General features: G+C 37.0%; 2 protein-coding genes across 2 annotated transcripts in view; one reads left to right on the top strand and one right to left on the bottom strand.

Moving 5' to 3' along the window:
• Positions 1-25,152, top strand: part of Iqgap2 (IQ motif containing GTPase activating protein 2) — a 297,019-nt gene that overhangs the window by 189,045 nt on the left and 82,822 nt on the right. The window contains exons 12-13 of the mRNA XM_046426823.2: positions 4,385-4,509; positions 11,225-11,388. Coding sequence (XP_046282779.1) covers positions 4,385-4,509; positions 11,225-11,388 — 289 coding nt within the window. The remainder of the gene's footprint in view (positions 1-4,384; positions 4,510-11,224; positions 11,389-25,152) is intronic.
• Positions 12,483-22,528, bottom strand: F2rl2 (coagulation factor II thrombin receptor like 2). Its single transcript, XM_046426837.2, has 2 exons — positions 22,292-22,528; positions 12,483-17,431 (listed from the first exon to the last, which is right to left on the bottom strand). Exons 1-2 carry the CDS (start codon positions 22,353-22,355, stop codon positions 16,380-16,382), a joined length of 1,116 nt encoding a protein of 371 aa, XP_046282793.1. The 5' UTR covers positions 22,356-22,528; the 3' UTR covers positions 12,483-16,379.

The following is a 25,152-nucleotide window of genomic DNA, read 5'->3' as shown; positions in this document are numbered from 1 at the left end:
TCTGTTGATGCATCTTGGTACATAATTGTCAGGACTGTTCCATATATATTTAGCAGCCCAGCCACTGCCCTTTAAATGAAAGTAGTCCCCACCTACCCAGTCATTCATTTTGATGAGCAAAATCCCCTCTCCATTTACAAACACCCCATAAGGAAGTGGTACCCACTGCATTTGAGAACTATGTTTGTACCTGTATTAGTCAGTTTTGTGTGACTACAACAAAATACCTGAAATGATTAACTTAAAAAGAGGCAAGGTATGTCATAACTCACAGTTCTGGAGTTTCTAGTCTATATTCAAGTGGCCTCATGGCTTTGGGTAGCAGCATATCGTGGTGGAAGCACATGGTGGACAGAATAGCTCACCTCATGAGCCAAAAAGCAAAGAAAGAAAAATAACGGAGCCCTACAGTCCCACCTAGTGGTATACCTACAAAGACCTAAGGATCTCCCGCTAGGCTCCTCCTCACAAGAGTCACACTAGGGACCAAGTCTTTAACACATGAACCTTTGGGGGACACTCATCCAAAGGACAGAAATACCTATTGATTTCAATCAGGATCTACTGATACAGAGTCTAAGTGGTTTGTAGGAGAAACATTTGAAATGTGTATATTTTGATGATTTTTACATTTTTATTTAAGTACATTCTGGATCACCTGGACAACTACCTCTATGACCCAGTACCAGCATGAGATTTCAAGGTCCACTTTTGTTCTTGTATTAATTGTCACATTATCCCCAAGTGATCTTCCACAGCCTGAGTATTTCACTTTCAATATCAACCTGGGTTTTTAGAAACCAGGGATTTCAGGTTATCAAGTTTGAAAAGCACTGCTCCATAGGGCCACTCCTTATGGTTGTACAGATTCACAGCACAGGGGTGCTGGGCAGGCCCACCTTGATGAAGCCTTGCATAGTCTCCCTCTTCACCGTGGCTTCCACTCCTATAATTGTATTTTCCCAGAGATTCTTTTGTTTAATTCTCACAAAAGTGACATATGGGTTAGCCTTGACTCCAGGAATATACTGTTCCAGGTTAACTGTTTCTGTGTTTAATTGTTCTTTGTTCTCATCTAGGAACCCCATACTCCAAACGTATTGTTCTGACATTAGCTCCAGCTACATTTCTAGTCCTATTTTGCACTTTAGCCAAACTGGATCCAACCACTCCATGGATTTTTTTTTTCCTGTCTATACCTGTTCATGCTCCTTTCACCAACAAAAATTTAGTATCTTCATCCCCCATTGCTCAACATAATATTGGAGCCTTGCCTACTGTAGATGATGCTTCTGTGAATTGTTTCCGTGCTTCTCATCCCAGCTAAGTGCTTTCTTCTGGGAACTAGCATGATCTGGTTAAAGGAATATAAGCCTTGGAGCCAAAATATCTGTGTCGCACCTCCCTAGCTGAGTCCTTTCTTTTCTTCTTCTTCTTTTTTTTTTTTTCCATTTATAAAGCACAAAACAAAATAACAGCAACAACGAAAATCCTACTCTGCATCTGCATAACTGTTTTGAGGATTAAGTGCCTAGTTTAGGGTCTGTCCCAGGGAAGGTGTTCCACCAATAAGAATTCTCTTCCACTTATCCTTCCTTTGAATCCTATCGTATCTAATCTTTGGGATTTTCTGTACTTCTGTGGCCTTTACTGTGCTCTGTTTTGTTTTATTTTGTTTTGTTTTTTGGAATAATGTTATTGTATTTTTAGACCTTTATTTTATTTATTTATTTTTATGTGGTGCTGAGATCGAATCCAATACCTCACATGTGCAAGGCAAGTACTCTGCCACTGAGCCACAATGGCAGCCCTGTGCTCTGTCCTTATACCTGTTTTGAAATTTTGTCTCCTTGCCCCCTGGTCTGAATGGTTCCTCTTGTTCCTCCTAATCTCCCTCTAGTGTCCTTCACATATTTTGCATGTAATAAGTGCTTAATAAAAATCTGCTGAACTACATTGGATTGCTAGTCTTCTCAGAGCTTCCAAGGTCTTTTAGATCTATAGCCTTACTTGTCCATCTATGGCAGAACGGGAAGAGAGCTCGGAGATGAAGGACCTCAAACTGTGTCAGCAGACTACAGAATGGTTCCCAAGGTTGATTATTTCAGTCCTGGAGAGGACTACACATTTGGAAAAGCCTGTTGAGCTCTGTTGGGTGCCGCAGTCTGGCTGGGCACAAAATCACGAGCCACCACACAGCTTGTAGATTCAAACAGCAACTCTTTATTCCCGAACTCACACCAGCCGTCTACAATCACGTTCTGGGGAAATCCACGTTCTTTGCCCAAATCCACCCCCACTGGGCTTCTGTCTCCCAAAAAATACTGTCTGAATCCCGTGAGAACTGAAGGGGAACTCAGGCAGCAGGATACGCCCTATTCCCAGCAGGAATAACCTTAAACCTGGAATGCCCTAAACCCGATTATCCTAAACCAGGAACACCCTAAACCCGGATCCGCCCTGGTCCTTGAGCAAGGTCACCTACATGCAATGTCACTGCAAAATGTCCTATTTCCACGAGTCCTTCCACTAAGCAACATGGGGTACGCTGGCAAGGAAATTGTCATACCTACTTGGCTAATGGCTCCCAGCAGTTGGGTTTCCCCTATAGTCTTTTCTCTTGGCTTGTTGGTATTTATTTCTAAAGAGATGATGAGTGTTTGTGGGTCTTTTTCTGTGTTCATCCTAAGCTTTCTCACTATACTCCTGTTGGATCATGACTTAGACATTAGTGTGTGAATCACTTTGCATTTTCTTATAGATGGTTCCTGTCTTCAAGGGATGTTAGCCAGTATAAGCTACTGATTATCTTAATTGTTATGGGAGTCGGTGTTATTTATTAGATATTAGAGTAGTAGAGTGTTTCTTAGGTTTTAAATTCTTGAAAAGGTAAAAATCTCACACAGAGCATTTAGCATTTAGCCAGTTTCAGCCTGTATTTGGGAAGACCTCGTTCATACAGAAAATGAATTGTCATTATCATTTCCTATTTTGAAGATTTTTTTTCTCAAGCTATTTTGGGGGAGATTCTTTCGTGTTTCCTTAAAACATATAGAACTTTGAGAAAATTTGTCACAACCTGGAAAACAGTTTTAGACTCAATGTGTTACTTCTTTCAACCTCTGCTGGTAGTTAGCAAATACCTCAAGCAAGTCAGTAGTGAACTGCAAATGAATCTCTATGTATGTAGAGAAGGGGTTTTCATTTTCCTGGTGTAAAGATACAAAAACAAACTAACTCTGGAATTTATTTGGTTTCAGCTAACTAGTTCATGTTAGCAAGTGGAATAACATTGATTCTATAATGTTTAAAGGATAAAATTGACTACAAAGAAAAGAGTTTCTTAGTAATATATCAATATGAATAAGTTTTGTCCTAAAATTTCCCTAGACAAGAAAAAAAAATCAACTCAAGCCTATTTTCCAGAAGCAGTGTACAGTGAGGAGAATCAAGGGTCAGAAATAATGTCTGAGTGCCTTGGTAATGAAGGGACATAGAGTTTTGAGCTGCTGCTGTGGAGCAATTGGAGTAATGGACAGGTGACAAGGAATTTTTAGGATATTCTGGTTCAATTCATGTGCAATTTCTTCAAGAAAATATACGGTGGAAAATATTGGTTCTTAAGCAAGATTCCTGGAAATGGATAATGGTTTCCTTCCTTCCTTCCTTCCTTCCTTCCTTCCTTCCTTCCTTCCTTCCTTCCTTCCTTCCTTCCTTCCTTTCTTTCTTTCTTTCTTTCTTTCTTTCTTTCTTTCTTTCTTCATGTTAGGTCTCAAGGCAGCCCACCTATATAACAGTCACAATGGAAAAGCTTGGCTTTTATAAAGAATAAGAAAATAGCCATGGTAGCTTTGGATTTTATTACAGTTCAGAGACTGAGCAGAACCAAGACATGTAATCGGGAGAAATTGAGTTTAAAAAAATATTGTAATTATTAGTTCACAGAACTGAGAACTTACAGTTTTGCTTGAGTTAGGTGTCAGATTGGATTTTTAAAAATATTTATTTATTTTTTAGTTGTAGTTGGACACACACCTTTATTTTACTTATGTATTTTTATGTGATGCTGAAGATCAAACCCAGGGCCTTGCATGTGCTAGGCGAGCACTCTACCACTGAGCCACAACCCCAGCCCTCAGATTGGATTTTGAGGAACTTTCATTAAACAGAATTCTTTGTAAACATAAAACTACTTTTAAGCAAAACATCAATAGTATAAGTGAGTTTAGTGGATGCTGACAGAGTGGCACAAGACAGTTTTATTTGCCCTTCTACTCTTTATCTGACCTCATAACATCTACACTTGGCAATAGATGTCAAATTTAAGATGTAATATGAGCAAAGAATGAATGAATGATTAGTATCATCATTTTCTCTTTCACAGTTACGCCAATGCACTACTCTCCATTAAACTAGAAGCCTTATCCCAAGGGCAAGATAACTTGAGCTGGAATGAAATTCAGAATTGCATTGATATGATTAATATTGAGATTCAAGAAGAAAATGATCGTAAGTATGAGATACTTTCCTTCTCTACCTTAGTGGTAAAACAGGGTGCCTAAGTAATTTAATTCCCTAGATTAGAGTTACAAGTTTTTGTTTATGGAAGTTTATAAGAACACATTCCCTTAATATGTATGCATTTATTTTTATACAGATGTTAGGCCTGTACTGCTATACCGACATATTATAAACATTCCAAGGCATACACAAAAGACACAAAAGGATAGGGTAAAAATACATAAATAGAAGTCCTTATTATTTTCTTATCTAGACAAGATTACTCTGTAACTTGACTTTTTAAAGCACTCAACTTTATTTTGACCTTTCATTTGGACATTCTTGAAATTTGACATACTTTCTGTCCTAGGAAGGAAGAAATTAAAATGTACTCTAACTTTATGATCATAAATCATGGTAATTTGCTGTGTTTCTAAAATTAAGAGCTGCTAGCATGAAAATGGACCAACCTCAAGAAGATATGCCCTGAAACATGCTTTCTTGAGCATATACTTACTTCCTTGGCATTTGACTCTTTCTTATAAAAACAGTGAAAAGTGAGGAGCTGCGCAATTTCATCTGTCAGCATATTCATTGCTTTTCTATAGTATGAATGATAACTATAAGCTTTAAACTCTCTTTTCCATCATAAAAAACAAACCAACACCATCTTTTTTTTTTGGGGGGGAGGCTTTTAAGATCTTTAATTTGGTAGCAACTGTGCATTAGAATTGCTAGAATCATTGACTTCTCTTCATCCCCAGCTTCGACTTTTGTTAACTCACTTGTTCTAAGCTTGCTGATGGAGCAAGCGGAAACTGCTCTTGCAATCTACAAAGTTTTCCTGTAATGCATTTAGGTAAGATCTCAAGTCTGGACTTCTAATGCTGTATCTAACTTTGAAATATTAAAATCGTGCTTGAGATAAAGCACATGACTTTGTTAGTTAATTGCATTTGCGTAGTTTTCTTTGCTATCTCCTATGAGCACTATGACAAAAATCAAGTCCAGTTTATTTTTTAAAAATATCTTCTCTCTGAAGAGTCCTACTAGAAAACAGGACTCAGGTGTGCTACCTTGACAGAGTGTTCCATGAATGTACAGCTGTGACACTGATTCTTAGATACTTTCTTAATTTTGTCCTTTTCAAGTTGTAGAAACACATCTGAGTTTCCTCTTTTAGTACTTCACAGCTTTCTGTTGCCTCCTCATTTCCTGTCTACAAGGCATTTGAAAGTCTACAATCAGATGCCTCATTTACAGCCCACTTAGCTATTTATTTTCTTATGTGCTGGCTTGGGAGCTTGTGGCTTTGCCAGATGTGAGTCAAGAGGGAAGCATTCATTTGAGCAGATGTTCAATATCAAGGGGGTGGAGCTGGGGGAGAACTCCTGTGTGTGCATATTGCTGTAGAGCTTAGTCCCCTGGCTCTCTTTGTACTTCTTGGACCCCACCTCTGCACTCTGAATCTTCTGCTGTATTGGTTTGGGTAGTATAGCTAATGCTACCCAAGGGGTAGGACTGCTTTCTTTTGGTAGGCAAAACAAAGAATGAGGTCTCATCTTTGTTTCCTAACTTTCCTTCCAATTTTTTTGGGGAATACCTGGAGTCTACATCTTCTTTAAGAAACCCCAGCATGTGGTGCTTACCCAAAGTTTAGTGCTGGACAATTGTAACTCTGCTCTTTTTTTTCTTCACACTGATGATAATAAGGGAAATGTCAATGTCAATTTCAGATGTCAACTAGAACCTTTGCTTTACCAGGAAAAGAAAAACAAATGGTGTTCGTATAACTTAAAAAGGCAGAAGCTGGGGTTTTGTCTCAGTGGTAGAGCGCTAGCCTAGCATGTATGAGGCACTGGGTTCAATTTTCAGCATTGCATATAAATAAATGAACAAAGTAAAGGTCCTTCAACATCTAAAAGTCTATTTTTTAAAAAAGGACAGAGCCCTTTTTTAGGTGGCTATTATTTGTAACAGAAATCTGTTGATTGTTTTGACTTTCATTTAACCTTCACTACTAAGTTATTCTGCATAGAACAGAGCACATGGCCATTCTTATATTTCCTTAAAGCATCTTGTCATAAAGCATCTTGTCTACTTATGGTATGCTATAACCAGAGAAGTTATTTCAGATATTATTTCCTTTCGAGAATTTGGAATTTATGTGTAATGTGGTTTGATGTTTTTACCCCTTTGTGAAAGAGGTATTTTTATTTAAAATTCCTGAAGCTTTGCATTTGAGGTTATATGTTTAGATACTTACTTTAAAAGCTGGTTAAAAAATATGCCACTGTGATCAGACAATGGTTACACAATATAATTAAATAATCTGAAAGAACTGAGAATTTTTCATGGGTATTATAAAGGTACATTCCTCTTCCCCTACCACGTCCCACCACTCTGCTGCCACATGGTCCAAGTTCTAATTCTGTGTGTCACTGGTGATGTGGATCAGCTAATGGAAATTGCTAAATGTGGAAGGTAAATTCAGTGGAGAAGCTTTAAATGCATTTCCTCAAACATATATGCTCTGATGATATATATATATATATTGGTATCAGGGATTGAACTCAAGGGCACTTAACCACTGAGCCACATCCCCACCCCTATTTTGTGTTTTATTTAGAGACAGGTGTCACTGAATTGCTTACTACCTCGATTTTTTGCTGAGGCTGGCTTTGAACTTGTGATCCTCTTGCCTCAGCTTCCCAAGCTGCTGGGATTACAGGCATGTGCCACCATGCCTGGCTGCTCTGTTGATTTCTTGATGAAAAGCTCACTTTTCCCCTGTAGAGCCATAAAGAAATATTATTTTAACCATGTAGCCTAGACAAGGAAGTTTTCTTATTTGAGATTTTGCTTTTTAAATTTGGCAGGGACCATTCTTTGTAGAATACTTCATCCACCATCTCAAATATAATATCACACTTTGATTCAAAGAAGTGGGTCATGGCCTAAAGTTTAGTAATCTTTGTACATATGGAAATTCCCCCTTTGCTGTCTGAAGAGAGAAAATGATGCCCAGGGGGCTTCTGGGTATGTCTCTCAGCTCCTATGAGGTCACTTACTATGACCTCAGCTACTTCTGTTAGAAATACACCAAACAAAAACTTAAGCAGGTGATTTCAATCAAGTCAGCTGGAATGCACTCATTGCCAGGTGATAGTTAGGATGTGTGTACATTCTCTTTCTCAGACTTGATTCTGTTAAGACTGTTTTTGGATGGGGTGTTTGAAGCTATTTACAATAGCCTAACCAGCAGGGTGTTCAGTGTGTGACGTATCCTCTACTCTCCAGTTTACAAATACTGTAGGGTGAGATAACAATACCTCATATGTGCATTCTACTTGCACTTTCCAGCGTTCTTCCAATTTTTAGAAATCATTTAATTTGCATGTTAGAGAAATAATTTTGTGTTTACTTCAAACATACCTAATATTATAATCTGGAATTATTTCTTTGAGTTTTAGATTATCCCTTTCCCCTTACAGATAAATCTTTTTATTCATATCAAGGTGGTATTTATGTTTTCACTTTCACTGTGGTATTTATGGGGTCATCTATTCAGAAAATAGTTAGCTAACTCTTTTACCTTAACTTGAATATCAAGATGGAGATACTTTTTAAAACTTTGAAGTACTCATTTGGTTTCATGGCACATCACATTTGTAAAGTAACTTGTGATCATATTTTATGAAAAATAACTGACAAAATAAGAAATCTTAGTTTGGCCCTAAGAAAGTTTATTTTCTAAGCTTATTTCTTGTTACTTTAGCTTCTTTACCATTTCTTGTTCATGGGCATGAAACTAGAAAGTAAAACCCGCTCTTAGCATGCATATGGATGAGTGTGTATACATATATACACACATTGTATTATTTTTATGACTTGATACTTTATTTTTAATAATGAGATAGTAATGAGAAATAGTCTCCAAATAAATCCATTTTACTTAAAATTACATAAAGTTTTCAGATTCCCTAATTTGATTTCTATGCTTTTTGTTCCTGGACTTTATAGTCCAAGATCATTTAGAGGGTTAGATATGGTAGAAATTAAGATAGAGGATGTACTTATTCATCCCTTGACGTATCTATGTATTAGGACTCCAGGTATCATTTTATTATCTGTTATTGTATAAATAATATGTGAAATATGTGGAATAAATTATCCATATTTTAACGTTAGAAGTATCCCAAAATATGCATAACTGTGTTTATTTCTGTGGAGCCTACTTTTCCCAGTCACCATATGTGACTGTTTACATATAAATTAATTGAAGTTAAGCAAAATTCTTAACTTCAGTTCTTCATTCATACAAGCCATTGGTTAAATACTCAAAAGTTAATGTGGCTGATGGGTACCATATTGGACAGCAGAGAAAGAATATTTCCACCACCACACAAGTTCTATTGGACAGCATTGGGCTATATATATTGGATGTATATACACTGTACTATTAACACTGTAGGGAGTTGGTTGACTTGGAACAGTCTGTTTTGTAAACCTTCACAGAATGCTGAAGTAAAGTAATCTGAAGAATAGAGTGTATATCTAAATGTTTATGTACTTCCATTTTTCTTTCTATACATTTTGACTTTAATCCAGCTCTAGTATTTTATGGGTCTATCACCTAATATCTTGGCATCGCCGTCTAACACCTAAGTAAGGGTAACACTAAAATAGTTTCTGTGGCTGCTTATAAGCAAAATTATGCCCCCTTCTTAGTAATAATCTTATTAAAATATAATTCACATACCTTTTGTGTGTGTGTGTGTGTGTGTGTGTGTAGTTGGCGATCAAGCCCAGGGCTTCAAGCATGCCAGACGAGCATTTTCTCACTGAGCCACGTACCCAGCCCTTAAGTTTGCCACTTATACAGTGGCCTTTGTGTCTGGCTTTTTCACTTAGCATAATGTTTTCAAAGTTCATCCATGTTGTATCAAATATCAGTGCACTTTATCTTTCATTATAGATTAAAGAATATTCTGGTCCATGGTATACATTTTGTTTATCCATTAACCAGTCAATGGATATTTGGACTGTTTTCACTTTTATTTAGCCATTATAAATAATGGATATAAATGCTGCTTATAAGTTTTTGTGTGGACATATGTTTCCAGTTGGGTATATACCTGGAAGTAGAATTGCTGAATCACATGGTACTTTTATGTTTAATATTTTAAGGACCTAACAATATGTTTTGCAAGATGACTTGCAAAATGATTCCATCATTTCCCATTCCTTTTAGCAAAGTATGAGGGCTCCAGTTTCTTCACATTCTTACCAACACTTATTATCTTTTTTTATTACAGCCATTCTACTGGGTAAAGGTGGCATCATACTGTGATTTGGACTTGTATTGTCCTAATAACAAATGATGTTGTATGTGTTTTCATGTGCTTCTTAACTCTTTGTGTGTCTTATTTCAAGAAATGTATATATCCTTCGCTCATTTTAAATTGCCTTTTTATAATTGAGCTGTAAGAGCTTTTTTACATTCATCATATAAGTCCTTAGATATAAGGCTTACAAATATTTTCTCTCATTCCTCAGATTTGTCTTTTCTCTTTCTTTAATAATATCCCTTGAATCATAAAGGATTTAATTTTGACAAAGTTCCATTTATTTATTTTTTTCATCTATTATTATTTTTACTTTGGGCATCATAGCCAAAAATAGCATTGCCTAACCCAATGCCACAAAGTCTTAGTTTTTTGTTTTCTTCTAAGAGTTTTATACTTTCAGCTTTTACATTCAGATCTACTATTCACTTTCAGATAATTTTTTGTGCATGGTTTGATGTGTGAGTTCAACTTTATTCTTATGCACATGGATGTTCAGAAGTCAAAGCACCATTTGTTATAAAGACTATGTTTTGCCCATTGAGTTCTCTTGGCACCTTTGTCAAAAAAAAAAAAATCAATTAACCATAAGTGTAAGGGTTTATTTTAGACTTTCAGTTCTATTCCATTGATATAAATGTTTATCCTCTCCCAGATTATACTGTATTGATTGTTGCAGGGGCAACTTTGTAGTGACTTTTGAAAAATATCTTTCAACTCTTCAAGATTTCATTGATTATCTTTCAGTCCTTGCATTTCCATATGAATTTTAGAATGAGCTTATCAATTTCTGTTTTTAAGAAGCAGCAGCTAAAATTTTTATAGAGGTTGCATTGAATCCATAGACCAATTTGACGAGTACTTCCACTTTCACAATATTAAATCTTCTAAACTATAAACATATGACATCTTTTTAGGGTCTGGGAATGTGGCTCAAGCGGTAGTGCGCTCGCCTGGCATGTATGCTGCCCGGGTTCAAACCTCAGCACCACATACAAACAAAGATGTTGTGTCCGCCAAAAAATAAATAATTTTTTTTTAAAAAAAGATATCTTTTTATTTGTTTAGGTTGTTTTTTAAATTTTCTCTGTGGTACTTCCTAGTTTTCAGTGCATGTCTTGTCTTTTTGTGTTAAATTATCCCTAAATATTTATTCTTTGTGTAATTGACCTATGTTAGTAGTTAGAATCTATTATGAATAGATTTTTCCCTCATTTTGCTTTCAGACTGCATATTATATATATGTAGAAATACATTAAAGTTTTTACATTGCTCTTATTGTATCAGCCTTGCTGTACTTGCTTTGTAACAGGTGATACTAAAGAAAGAAAGATGTGCTATAATTTAAAATAATTTTTTTTTCTGTATTTTTCTAGGAATTTTGGCTGTAGGATTCATCAATGACGCTATAGATGAAGGAAATCCTTTGAAGACTTTAGATACCTTGATGTTACCTAATGCTAAGATTAGAAATGTGGACCCTGATCGTGCCCAGCACTACCAGGATGTTTTACACCATGCAAAATCACAGAAACTCATGGTAGGTTTTAGTATATTTGTTTCTTTTAAGTTTACAGGCAAGGTTGAGAACAGAAGGGAAGATTTTTTATTTTAAATTTCATTAACTTTTTTTCCTAGTGAATCAAAATGAAAATAATAAGGCTATTCTTTTCCTGGTACTAAATTTTAAGGGAATGCTAGCTTCAGAGATGATTAGTGCTTTTATTCTTTCACTAAAAACTCAGTTACAGGTGACTTCTTGTTTCGAATCCAATTCTTGGATCTTTCTCAAGTATATGCTGTGTGCATAGTACAGTACATAGCGTTTGATAGGGAAGAGAGGGGATAAAGATACAGGGGGATGCATGGTACCATTTGGGTATTCTCTGTTCTGATCCACAACATACTTAGGAACTTACTGAGGTAGTATGCATTCTTTCATAGAGCAATTAAATAGAAGAAATGACTGTGTAGTGAAATGAAAAAGAGATTGAGAGATGGTTGGGATTGTTCTGTCTAGAATCTAAAGAGAAGTTACCACGGAGGAAGGACTGTAGCTGAGGCAGAAGGGTGAGAAAGAGTTGGGTAGGTGGGTGGTCCACAGCATGATGCAGTCAGGTACTTCAGTGCTCACTGGGAACCAGCATCTTTTGGTCTGAGCATGGTAGGTAGCTTGCCTGGCTGACTTGCTCTTGAAGAACAGTGGTGGATGCAAGCTTGTGTGGAGATTGGCCACTTTTAGAATTGTGCTTGCATGAGTGTTGAAACCTGTATGACCTGTTACCTGAGAGGACCTAGCCACTGGTGGTTGACATGTCCCCAGGTGAAAGGGTAGATTATCTTCTGTGTGTAAGTCTTTAGACCCTAAGAACTGTCTCATCTAAGATAGGAAAAATATCCTTGGTTAGAAAAAAAGCACTGATTGAGCAACTATTGTTAGGCATGATAGTATTTTATGTATATTATCTCATATAATCCTCTTAACAAAGCAGGAAAGTCTCCTTTCACCATCATTATTGCCCTCTTATGGATCATAAAGCAAAACCTAAATCACTTGTCCAAAGCCATCCAAAAGACAATTAGTTCTGGGACCACAACCCAGGTCTGCCCAATTCAGAAATAACATTGCTGTACATTCAGAGAGATGGAAAGAGATGTTTATTGCACCTTTATTTGCAATAACAAAAGACCAAAAATTACTTAAATGTTTCAAGGCAAAAAATGCATGCTTCTACATAAAAATGAGAGACATATCAATGGGAGCAGGAGACATGCACACTTATCTATGTATGAAATATTTCTGGAAGGAGATGACTTCTAGAATATGAACTAGAAGACTGAAGGAGATGGGAGACTTCTTTTTCTCTGTCTTTCTACTGTTTGGATTTTTAAATTTTTAGAGTGTGTTTTTAGGAAACACTGAGTGTTTCTAAACCTTTAAAGACCAAAGTATATCTTGCTCACTTGGAGGAAATGATGCCCCAGGGTGGGGCCTTCTGGCCTTCCAGCAGGATTGCCTTACAAAGTGCTCTCTCACTTCATGGAGATCTGCCACAGCAGCTGTGGAGTGGTGCTCTCACCTGATGTAAATTGGGTTTCAGAATGAGTGCTTGGCCAGGTACTACCATTGAATGGAAGAGTGAGGACCCAAACCCAAGTCTCATGCCCCCACATCCAGGGAGAGGGGATGGGGCTTCTCCTTGCTATTCCCATGGAGGTGGCTGTGTCCATGCTATAAGGCAAACTTGTGAACATTGAAAGAGAAAATTATTTGTCTTGAAGACAGGCACCATATGGATCCTGGCTACGTGACCTAGGTCAGGTTACCACATCTCTATATGCTTGTTTTCAAATGTGTAAACATGATACCTGTCTTACAGAATTATAATGAGAGTTAAATGAAATTATATAAAATATATACAGTAATATTATATGAACAATAATTACATATAATAACATTAATTATAAACATTTGTGTGTGTACACACACACACACACACACGTAAGTTACAGCATTTAACATGAAACCTGGCAGTGTCCCCCCACAAAGAAAAACCCAGCTTAAATAATTTAGCTAGTAGTATAGGCAACTGTGGCTGGCTACCTTCCAAGTTGGGGTGAATAATGTCTATATCATATCATAGGGTCCTTATTAGACACAGGATCTGCTCTGTCAACACACCTCAGTTTTTCTCTGCCTACAATGGGTATTTGTCTTTTGAGGGGAGCCCAACATCACATGGCCAAGAACTTTTACAGGTGGTATAGGCCCTCTCCAGAGCATTCCAGGCGAAAGCTTTAGAACAAGATGAACACTCAGAAGCCTCCAATTTCCTCTATTGGGCAGGCTTCCTATGTGTGGAAGCTGCAGCCTCAGTGGTACAATCAGAGCTTTAAATATGGAGGACAGGGATCTGATGCTATCTCAGAAGTCAAAACACTTTTGACCTATGAAACTAGGGGCTTGAGCTCTATTGGCCATTGCTGACAAATTCAAAACACTAAAATTTCAAGGAATTACTCGTTTGATTAAATTACTATTTTTAAATACAGTTTACATTTTTAGTTCATTATTATTTACTTACTTACTTACTTAATTTTGGCACTAGGGATTGAACCCAGGGACACTTACCACTGAGTTACATCCCCAGTCCTTCTTATTTTTTAATTTGAGACAGGGTGTCACTAAGTTGCTAAAGCTGACCTCAAATTTGCAATCCTTCTGCCTCAGGACCCAAATTTTGGTTTATAAGTATCTGCCAAGGTACTCTGAAGTCCATTATATTTTAAACTTTTCTCAGTCTGTTCTTTTCCCTAGAAAAATCTGTTTCTGTTTGTTTGGCTGAGACTTTTTTTTTTTAAACATAATGTTTTGATTGATGGAAATTTCCAGTGTCTTTTTATAGGGTAGTATTTCAGTGCTTCTTTTTCCAAAGATTGAACTTGAAAAATAATAGAAGAGAATTACATTGCTGATATTATCACTATGGGTAAAGATGTTACAAAATATTTAGCCATTAAAGATCACAATGGATAACATCTTCACAAAAGGATGCTCAAAGATTGGGGACAGTAATGTAAGTTAGTGAGGATTCTTGATCCTTTTTAACAGTGTAACTGTGTAGGCAAAAATTATTTTTTTCTTTTGGGGACAAAATTGATATATATGTGGCAGAGTAGAACACATTTTCTTTGTCTATCCACTAGAGGCAGTGAATTGTGAGCAGTTTTAAAACGGAAGGCTTTGTCTGACAGCATATGAAATACACCCCACCAAAAAGTTCTGATTTACTCCTTGTATATTTACTCTATACAAATTAGGTATGTGTTTAACAAGTGAATATTGCTACATTTTTTGGAATCTTGAAACTTATTTTAGATTCGTTTTTCTTTGCTTGCTCTAATGTTTACCAGATTAGGCTCTAATATTTCACCTCCTATCTTATCCCTAAGTCAAGAGAAATATAGTTATTTACCAATGGAAATATACTGAAAGTTTATAACACAATACTATCTCCCCATTAAAATTATAAGGAATAAAAATAGAGGCACTATTTTAAATCTCTAAATGACCTATGAGTATATTCTTAGTTTAACTCCCTTGCTTTTTTTGTTTTAAATATGCCCAACCAGAAATGAGGTCATCTCATGCAGAGTATATTGCCTCTTCCATGTGTATTGAATGGGCTTCCATTCTATTTAGATGTTTGGGGATTTTATTCTTTCACTAATTTGGCCACATGATGTGCAAAGCATGTAAAATGTACACACTATGTGAATAGTTGTTATGCTGTATTGTTAAGGGAGTGACAACAAGGGGAAAGTCTGTACGAATTCAATACAGAGGTAGTCTTTTTTTAAAAAAAAAATTGTTGATTGACCTTTATTTATTTTATTTATTTATTTATATGTGGTGCTGAGACTCGAACCCAGTGCCTCACGCATGTCAGGCATATGCACTACCACTGAGCCATAGTCCCAGCCTGGAGGCAGTCTTTTTTAAAAATGTTTTTGATCCATAGTTGGTTGAATCTGCAGATATGGAGCCCACAGATATAGAGGGCCTACTATACATAGTGCTTAATTGTTTGTGGAACTAATATTAGTATAAATTATTAGATACATAATATCTATATATAATAGAAAATATAAGAAAGTGCTTTGGAAGTTGAGATGAGAAAAATGACATTCTAACATGAGCATCTGGCAAGGACTGTCCTTTGAGGACTTCCAGAAATGGCCAGAATTAAGGCAAAGATGTTAGAACTAGTTTTCCAGCAGAGGCAGGAGTAAAAAGAGGAAAAATTAACTTCATGGCAAAGCAAAAGGTTTGACAAAAGATTTGACATGGCAAAGTAAAAAGTTTGACTAGTTCAATGACTGTGATGGCCCGGCATATGACTTCTCCAGATACCCAGTTGTTCTCATTGAGATGGTAAGCTATCTTAAATAGCAGCATCATTAAAAAAAAAAAAAAAAGAAGATCTACAATGGCCAAGTTGGTGTGGAAGATAGTCAAATGAGTGGATCTGGTCACAAAGAAGGTGTTCCACAGCATTGGCTGACACACCACTCACAATACCAGGATATAGATGGCAGATAGCAGCTTGGTACTTAAGGAACTTCGCAGGTACCCCATGGTCACATTATTCACATGGAAAGTTGAAGCAGTTTCATCAAACTTTTCTCCTCATTAACCTTCTTAAAATACTGAAGTATGAAGTATTTTTTAAAAAATAATTACTAGTACTTTTTTCAAAACACCTTTATTTTATTTGTTTACTTTTATGTGGTGCTGAGGATCGAACCCAGTGCCTCCCACATTCTAGGCAAGTGCTCTACTGCTGAGCCCCAGCCCCAACCCCAGCCCCAATTATTAGTACTTTTGTAACATTTGATATTTGAAGCATTATTTCTTAGAAGGTAAAAAAGTGGAGCTAGAGAATAGAGCTCCTTATACTTTGCATATATTGTCCTACTATGTGTGTTTTCACAGATAGCTTTCCATGATCTTAAAATAATCTCACAACTCTAAGAAGTGCAGTGATCTACAATTTTTGACATGAGAAAATAAAGGAATGGATCTAGACAACTATTTATGCTACTCAGGCATAGAGCTATGAGATAGGTACCATATAAGCCATCAGTAGTGTTGTAGTAGTAGGTAGCATGGTGAATGATGAGTATAATATTGCTTGGAGCAAAGCAAATGGTAAAAATCACAAGGATAAGGAGACTTGCCTTGATATAACTCAACCATCTATGATCATATGTTCCAAGTTTGTGGATGATGTTTGTATAGCAGTAGATTATAACCACAAATGGAATTAAGAATCCAAAAAAAGCTAAGAAGATAAAGTAGTAGAACTGGAAGAGAGGTGAAGACTTCTCACATGTGTTGTAGACATCATGGCAGGTGGTGATATCCAGCTGGGGAAGATAATATTTCTGCTTCATAATGAAAAATGGCAGCATATATAAGAAAACCGTTATCCACACCAGTCCACATGCTAGCAAAAAATAGGTGCGCTTGGGTAGTCTTCGGTATATGAAAGGATGGACAATGGCCAGGTAGCGGTTAAGGCTCATGCAGGCAAGGAGCAGAATGGAACAATATATGTTACCATAAAAGATGACTGTGATGGCCCGGCACATGACTTCTCCAAATACCCAGTTGTTCCCATTGAGATGGTAAGCTATCTTAAATGGCAGTGTCATTAAAAAAAGAAGATCTGCTATGGCCAAGTTGGTGTAGAAGATAGTCAGACGAGTGGATTTGGTCACAAAGAAGATATTCCACAGGGTCACAGCATTGGCTGGCACACCAATCACAAATACCAGGATATAGATGGCAGGTATCAGCTTGGTACTTAAGGAACTTCGCAGGTACCCCATGGTCACATTATTCACATGGAGAGTTGAAGCAGTTTCATCAGGGCACTTCATTTTTACAGTTGTGGTGGCTCCTGTCCAGCCTTCTATGGCAGAAAGGGGGAAATCTTCAAAAGAATTTGGGGGAAATCCATGAAAGGTCTTAATAGTTAGGGTTGGTTTTACCAAGTTGTCTGAAACATTTTCCTTGCCTGTAATGGAAATATTAACATATGATTTGGTGGAAGGCAATATCATAAAATGAAGTGATTTGTACTATATAATTTCTATAGTTGTAAAATTTAGGTTATTTTTATTTTTAAAAATCCATTATAGATCAGGCAATCCTCAGGCATGTATTTAGTACATATAATATGCCCTAGAACCATGTTAATCCATGTATGAACATAAACTAGATGGCAGCTCCTTGCCTGTAAGGAGTTTATAATGCTATTGGAAGAAACAAAAATAGGCCAACAGAACATTATAGGCAAGTGCTAAGTTGACTATAAGCTATATAGGTATTCAGACAATAGCTAACAGATTTGGGCATTTAAACAAAATGTCAAGGAAAAAACAAAACAGTAAAGATAACCATGGCTTATAAAGAGATGGAATTTATAAATAGATTAATTTTATCCTGCTGGTGATGCATGGGCAAAGGCATAATATAGGCTGGCATAGGATCTGGGAATGCTAGATGCTAGTTCAGCAAATGTTTATTGTATGCTTATGTGCCAATGGTATAAAATTTTCAATGAACTCCATAAATACAGAAGTTGCATGTACATCTTTGAACAGAGGAATGACCATTGTGCTAGAATAATGGTACTCCTACACATAAAGATCCCACCTGCTAATCCCTGAACCCCCTATGAATATGTTACCTTATATGATAAAGGGATTTTGTAGGTATAAATAAGAGACTTGAGATGTTAAGGGACTTGAGACGGGGAGAGTGTTCTGGATTGTCCAAGCATGGACTAAATGTAAGAGTCCTTATAGGAGGAAGGCGAGGGACATAGAAAGATAATGTGTGCTACTTGGCTTTGAAGATGGAAGAAGGAGCCATGATCCAAGGAATACAGGAAGTTTCTAGAGGCTGAGAAAAGGCAAGGAAGCATTCTCTCCTACAGCCCTGCCAACACCTTGATTTTAAGACTTCTGAGCATCAGAAATATCAAATAAAAAACCTGTGCTTTAAGCACTGAATTTGTGATTATTTGTTATAGCAGCAATAGGAAGCTAATATAACCGTGATTTCGACTAATGTTTAAGATGACTTTGGTGCTAGCATACTAGAAAACAGATTGTAACAGGAAGAAATTAGAGACAAGGGGGCCTGATAGGAGGCTGCTATAATTATTCAAACTTTAAGGAATGATGAGTAACTGAACTAGAGCAAATCACATGGAAAGGTGATGAGCAGAGCTCACAGGGACTTCGCATCTGACAGCAGTGGAGTAGCAGGAGGCAAGCGGACTCGGAGGGGCCTACTCTAGATGGCTTGAGAGAGGAGAATGCCATTACTGAATTTAGGACAAGAGACAAGAAGCAGATAAGGGAGAAATTAAACCCTGTTTTTAGTATTACTGGGGTGCAGTTGCTGATGGGATGTTAATATGTAAAATGTCCAGCAACTGGTTAGATAACCAGATGTGGAATCCAAAATTCCATGAGTCCATATTAGAGGTATGGATTTTTTTAGTCTGTACAGAGGCCATCATTTAATTTAGAAGGAGTGGTAGGTATGGCCTACCAAGAGATGTGAGAAGAATCCAAAGGCCGACTAAGGAAAATGCCAGGTACTAAGGGGAGAGAAGTCAAAGGAAGAAAATCAGAAAATGAAATTGTTAAAATAACTTAAGATATTAGAAATGGATATTTTAAAAGGAATGAAACATATAAACTATATACTATAAGTTTTTGGCATTACTTGGCATGTTGACATTAATAATCCTAATTCTTGAAAGGGCAATTTCAAAAATAAATAAACCTCAATATGTAAACCTTAATATGCAAATAAATTTTCCATAAATTAATTCTGGACGTTTATAGAGAATACATTCTCTCTGATTTGTAATATGACCTTCTAGATGTATGTGCCTTTTATGCCTTATAAAAACCTCTTGTCAATTTAAAATGCCAGTACTCTGCCAGGTATAACTCACCACATGACCTCTGAATTTCTTTGTGTTGAATACTTGTGGTTAACTGTGGAAAGCAGTATGGAGTTTCCTTAGAAAATTTGGAATGGAATCACGATTTGACCCAGTTATCCCACTCCTTGGTCTATACCCAAATGACTTAAAATCAGCATACCACAGTGACAAAGCCACATCAATGTTTATAGTAGCTCAATTCACAAGAGCCAAGCTAAGGAAACAACCTAGGTGTCCTTCAACAGATGAATGGAATTTTTAAAATGTGGTATATATACTCAATGGAATATTACTCAGACATAAAGAAGAATGAAACTATGGCATTTGCTGGTAAATGGATGCAAATGGAGAATGTCATGCTAAGTGAAATAAGCCAATCCCCAAAACTAAAGTCCATATGTTCTCTCTGATATATGGATGCTAACCCACAACAACAGAGGGTGGGGAGCGGAAGAATAGAAGTCCATGGGATTAGACAAAGGGGAATGAAAGGATTAGACAAAGGGGAATGAAAGGAAGGGAGAGAGGAATAGGAAGAATAGTAGAATGGATCAGACATAACTTTCCTAGTTTTGTTTTTAAATACACAACCAGGGTGACTCCATATCATGTACAACTATAAGAATAGGATCCTAATTAGAATGGGTTATGTTCCATGTATGGATAATATGCCAAAATATGTTCTACTATCTTATATAACTGAAAAGAACAAATTTAAAAAAAATATTGAAGTTAGTGTTACCAAATAGTTCATCATTCAGAGCCAGTTGCTCTTACTGTTCTAATCTCTAGCGGCTTCCTCCCAGGGGAAACTGAAGCCTCCCTTATAACTCTGAGATTGCACAAACTGATTTCAGTGTGTAAGATGGAGAAAATGTGATCTGAACCACTGGAGACCTAAAGGTGATCAGATATCACTAAAGGAAAGGTGGATTAGAGAAAAGGAAAGAATTTGGAGGGCAGCACTCTTCAGGGTCTGTGTTTAGACATGATCACTGAAGGGATGCTGTTAGACATTTGAACTCAACTGTACAAATCCTTCATGTTTTTTTTTTTTTTGCATTTGGGAAAAGATCTTGGGTCTTATGTGACCTAAGGAGAGGTAGATTCCTGTAAAGAAAGATAAGCAGAAAGCTAGAGAATGGTAACTACAGACCATGCTGTACAAGAGATTTCCCCTCAGGATCTGATAAGAGAGCTGTTGAAACCAAGTGTTTGTTAGTTTTCAGAAAATCTCTGTGATTAAGCAAGACATGGTGCCTGTGGGCATGCTCAACAGTGACTCATTGGTAGAAAAGTTGATTCGAATCCAATTTTCCATGAGAATTCTGGATCTGATTCCACTTAATAAGTCTTTTAGTCCTCAGAGCCTGATCTTAAGAATAGTGCTTATCATTAAGTTTATTTTTTAAGTTTATTTGAATTCTTTATATATAGGTTTCCATTTGGCATCATGATTGTGGAATGATTTCCAGAGGGGCTAGTCCACAGGGAACAGATTTCCCTCACTATGGATGGGTTCTCCCTTTACATCTTCCCCTGACCCCGTCAAAGAAAACAAACTCACTGCCCTTTACTTTGTCTGTGTGTGTGTGTGTGTGTGGATGGACACAATACCTTTATTTATCTTTAGGTGGTGCTGAGGTCAAACCCAGGGCTTCACACATGCTAGACAAGCACTCTACCACTGAGCTACAACCCCAGCCCCACTTTGTCTCTTCTTAAGTTCCCTATTTTCACTTTCACCAAACCGTACTACTGTCTTTGAAGGAACCTCCCTCATCAACCTCGTTTCTAGCCACAATGCTGCTCAACTTTTTGGTTCATTGATCCCAGAGTGAGTACATGTTTATCCTTTCAAATGCTACACTATCTACAAGTTCCCTTGGCTCTCTCTGTGGTGACCTAATGACCTCCAACTATCAATTTAAGCAACATTCCTTTACTCAAGGTTTTTGTGGTGGTGGTGATGGTGGTAGTGGTTTAATTTGGGGCTTTTTATGCCTTGTACCCCTACCTTTCCCACTCCTACCAATGTAGTGGAGTGTGACCTAACAGTAAAAAAGTTGTGGTTATAGCTCCATCCCAAATCATGGATGGAACAATGAACTTCAGAACAAGTAGGGTAGCAGACTAGCATTGTGATGGGTAAAACAGAAAACATTCATGGTAGCATATCAGTATTTGGAAACAGTATTTTTAAAATTATAAAAATTCATTTATAAGGGTAGAGAGAGGACTCCCTGGCACTATTCCATTTTGGAAATACTAATGTATTGGCATCACAAGCTACTAAAGGCAAGTGACTCTTTCAGGCAATATTCTTGTTTCCCCCATTTGTGTCTCACCAGAAAGTATAAACACAGGATTTTTTCCCTTGAAAAAGTGCTGTCTTTCCTAATCAGAGGAAATTCCTAAGGAACACAGAACTTCTCACAGAGAAAGTTGTTTCTTGACTTAATTATAGTTGTCTAAAATCTTGACAAGGCAACACTTTTAAATATCAGGAGATATTAGTCTTTGATGAAATTTGACTAGTGAGCCTGGTGCGGTGGTGCTCACCTATAATTCCAGTGATTCCAGGGGCTGAGACAAGAGGATCAAAGCCAGCCTTAGCAAAAAGCAAGGTGCTAAGCAACTCAGTGAGACCTTGTCTCTAAATAAAATACAAAATAGGGCTGGGGATGTGGCTTAGTGGTTGAGTGCCCCTGAATTCAATCCCCAGTACCCCCCCCCAAAAAAAAAAAAATTGACTAGTGCACAAACTGTAGATTCTGACTTCCATGATCATACCTTTTGATAACCAAGATCAGACTCTACAGTTTTTGTCAGATGCAAAGATTAGGTTCACTTGGCTTTTGTAATACAAACAAGTTCCCCACCCTCCTACTCCAGAAGAAAAGAGCTTACCACTTCCACAAAACATGGGTGACAGAAGAAGTAGTCCAGCAGCTGTAAAGATGAGGGCTTTCATTTCGATGACTTGAGTCCAATTTCTCTAACGTTATCAAATGTGTAAAATCACAGAGCACAGTTTCCCCTCAATTCCGTATGTTAATAACAAAACCTTGTTCTGTCAGTGTGCTACCCTGGCCTTTGTGGGCAGGAACTTGCCTGAGTCCTCTGCAGGGGAAGGATGTGACCAACTCAATGTTTCAGTATGACTCAGGCTGAGCTTCTGAGCGTGTTTCGTTATCCATGAAAAAAAAAATCATTTAACTCTTACCCATACCCAAAAATCTGGTCTGAACAGATGCTGTAATTTTCACCTGGTGTGTTTATGTACATTTTTAAAAAACAACAGAAAGTAGAGAGCCCTTTACAGAACTAAGCTGAAAAACAGATGCAGAGCAGCAGTTAGCTTTGAAACTGTCCCATATCTCATTTTACCCATTTTTAAAGTTACTTTGTAGTTGAACAGTCAGAAATTATCCTTAACTTTATTCTGCCAGCTATTTCAAATTTTAAGAAACTAAAATTGTTTAGGTGCTTGATTTCTTTCAAAATTCTGTGTTGCCAGATCACAGGGGTACAAGCCTATAATCCCAGAGGCTCAGGAGGCTGAGGCAGGAGGATCGTGAGTTCAAAGCCAGCCTTGGCAACTTAACAAAGTTCTAACCAAGTTAGCAAGACCCTGTCTCTAAATAAAATATAAAAAGGATTGGGGATGTGGCTCAATAGTTAAGTGCCCCAGTTCAATCACCAGTACCAAAAAGAAAAAGAAGAAAATTCTTTGCCAATGTCTCAATGGTCTGAACTTGTCACCAGTGCCTGGCCAGAACTTACTTTTATATTTGTTGTTGTTTGGAGATAGGGGTGTCACTTGTTTGCCGTAGTTCATGTGTTCTGAGCCATTTAGTAACTCTTTAGGGTCACATAACTAGAGACCCATCCCCGACCAACACTATTTGGTTGAATTGAAATCATAATGCAACATTGAAATGCAGAGGACTCCATAAGTGTTAGTTACACAATAAGATTTTTTAAATTGTGATAACATATACATAAGTAAAATTTTCCATGTTAACCATTGTAAGTTCATAGTTCCAATGTGTTAAGTATATTCACATTGTTGTACAACATATATTAAGCTTTCATGAGTAGTTATTTTCTGGAGAGTACAATTTAATGTACAATAAAAAGAAAGAAAGAAAAAGCTGCACTATAACAAATTTGCCTATGATTAACAAAATGATTAAACTCTAAGCCAGCCAGCCTACTGGCTATAAAAATGTGGCAAAATCAGAAAATTAAATTTTGTGAGACTTGAAAGGTAAGAGATAAAACTAGGAAGGAAGTGATATATGTATAAACATCTTAATTAAGTTTAATCAAATCAAGATTTTTACAAAGGTTGATGTTTCATACTTCAGCTAAATAATATATGATAACAAAAAGTGAGATTGAAGCTATTATATGGCAAAAAAATAATTTTTAAAAATCATTAAGACATGAAGACGTTTTGTTGTTGTTTAAAACGTTTCTAGAAGTCATCTAAATTCAGGAGTTTGTGGCTTGATTTGCACATGCTCTGGTTTCTGGTCATTTAATTCATTTGTAACTCACATGTTGAACCTGGCTGTTCAGCTGAAGTGGTAACCTAGCCATCCCATAGTCTTTTCAGTCTTCTAGTGAGTAATTGAAAGGAGACCCTACATTTTACTGTTGTAGTTGTTGGTTTGGGCAGTGCTTGGGGGATGGAACCCAGGGTCTCACATATGCTAAACAAGTGTTCTATCACTGAGCTATACCTCCAGCCCAGGATTTCACTTTTACCTTGAATTTGTGTTTAACTTAATTCAGCACATCACACTTTAAACTGTTGATTTTGATTTGGCTTTGCAAAGTCTTGCTTTAGATTAATTTATAATATTTTAATCTTTGAAGTAGGATTATAGGATTGTGACTACGTTCTCTTCTGGCAGAAGTCAGTGTGGTGCATCTTCTGCAGTAATCAGTTATAAATGAACATAATATCCTTCAAGAAAACCCTGAGATGGACATAAATGAACTTGTATGGAACTCAAGTTTATAGGCTGTTCCTGGGGAGTGTTGGGTCTCTTTGGACTTAGAAATAGAGAACAGGTAGTCCAGTTTCTGTTGTCTCCTCCTCCTCCTCCTCCTCCAGGCTTCTCCTCACCTTGCTTCCTGATTGACTATAACCCATCCAAAGTTTCATTTAGAAAGAGATGAAAAGTACTAACAACTGGTGGCTCCCATGTGACAGCCATAACTAGAGATGATCGAGGAAGCATATACCACACCTTCCCCAGAACTCTATTAACGACAATGATACAAAAAGAAATGGCCCATATTTTAACTCATTTTCAGAGCCCTTGGCACATGCAAGCTAGAAGCCTACCAGAAAAGCTGGTAGATGTTACTTCTTCTTCCTCCCCCTCCTCATCCTTCTTGAGTCCTAAGTGATGGAATTGGTTCTGTATGGTTGCAGTACCAAGTCACTTGTTTCCATTTGTCATAGCCTTGATTCAGAATTTAGAACACAGCACTTAATCCCTACACATATTTAAATGTTCCCATTTTTTAAGTGGAATGTCATATCTTTCCTGAAAATATTTCATTTCCTTGGATAAAAATTTCTTGCCACCTTGGACAAGTTTTTATAAATCTATCCAGGAATCCCATTTAATATAGATCCCAGCACCACATTTGTAGCAGTCTCATCAAGACCAACCCAAAGGAAAATAGTGAAAATCATTCAGTACTTTTTCATTGCTGCTATCACTTGCTTTCAAATGCTAGCCTTAACT

This window comes from Marmota monax, unplaced genomic scaffold (assembly GCF_021218885.2).
Source record: "Marmota monax isolate L192 unplaced genomic scaffold, Marmota_monax_Labrador192_F-V1.1 WCK01_AAM20220418_F8-fsc00018, whole genome shotgun sequence".
NCBI classification, from domain to species: domain Eukaryota; kingdom Metazoa; phylum Chordata; class Mammalia; order Rodentia; family Sciuridae; genus Marmota; species Marmota monax.
This window is presented reverse-complemented; position numbering and strand designations above follow the sequence as displayed.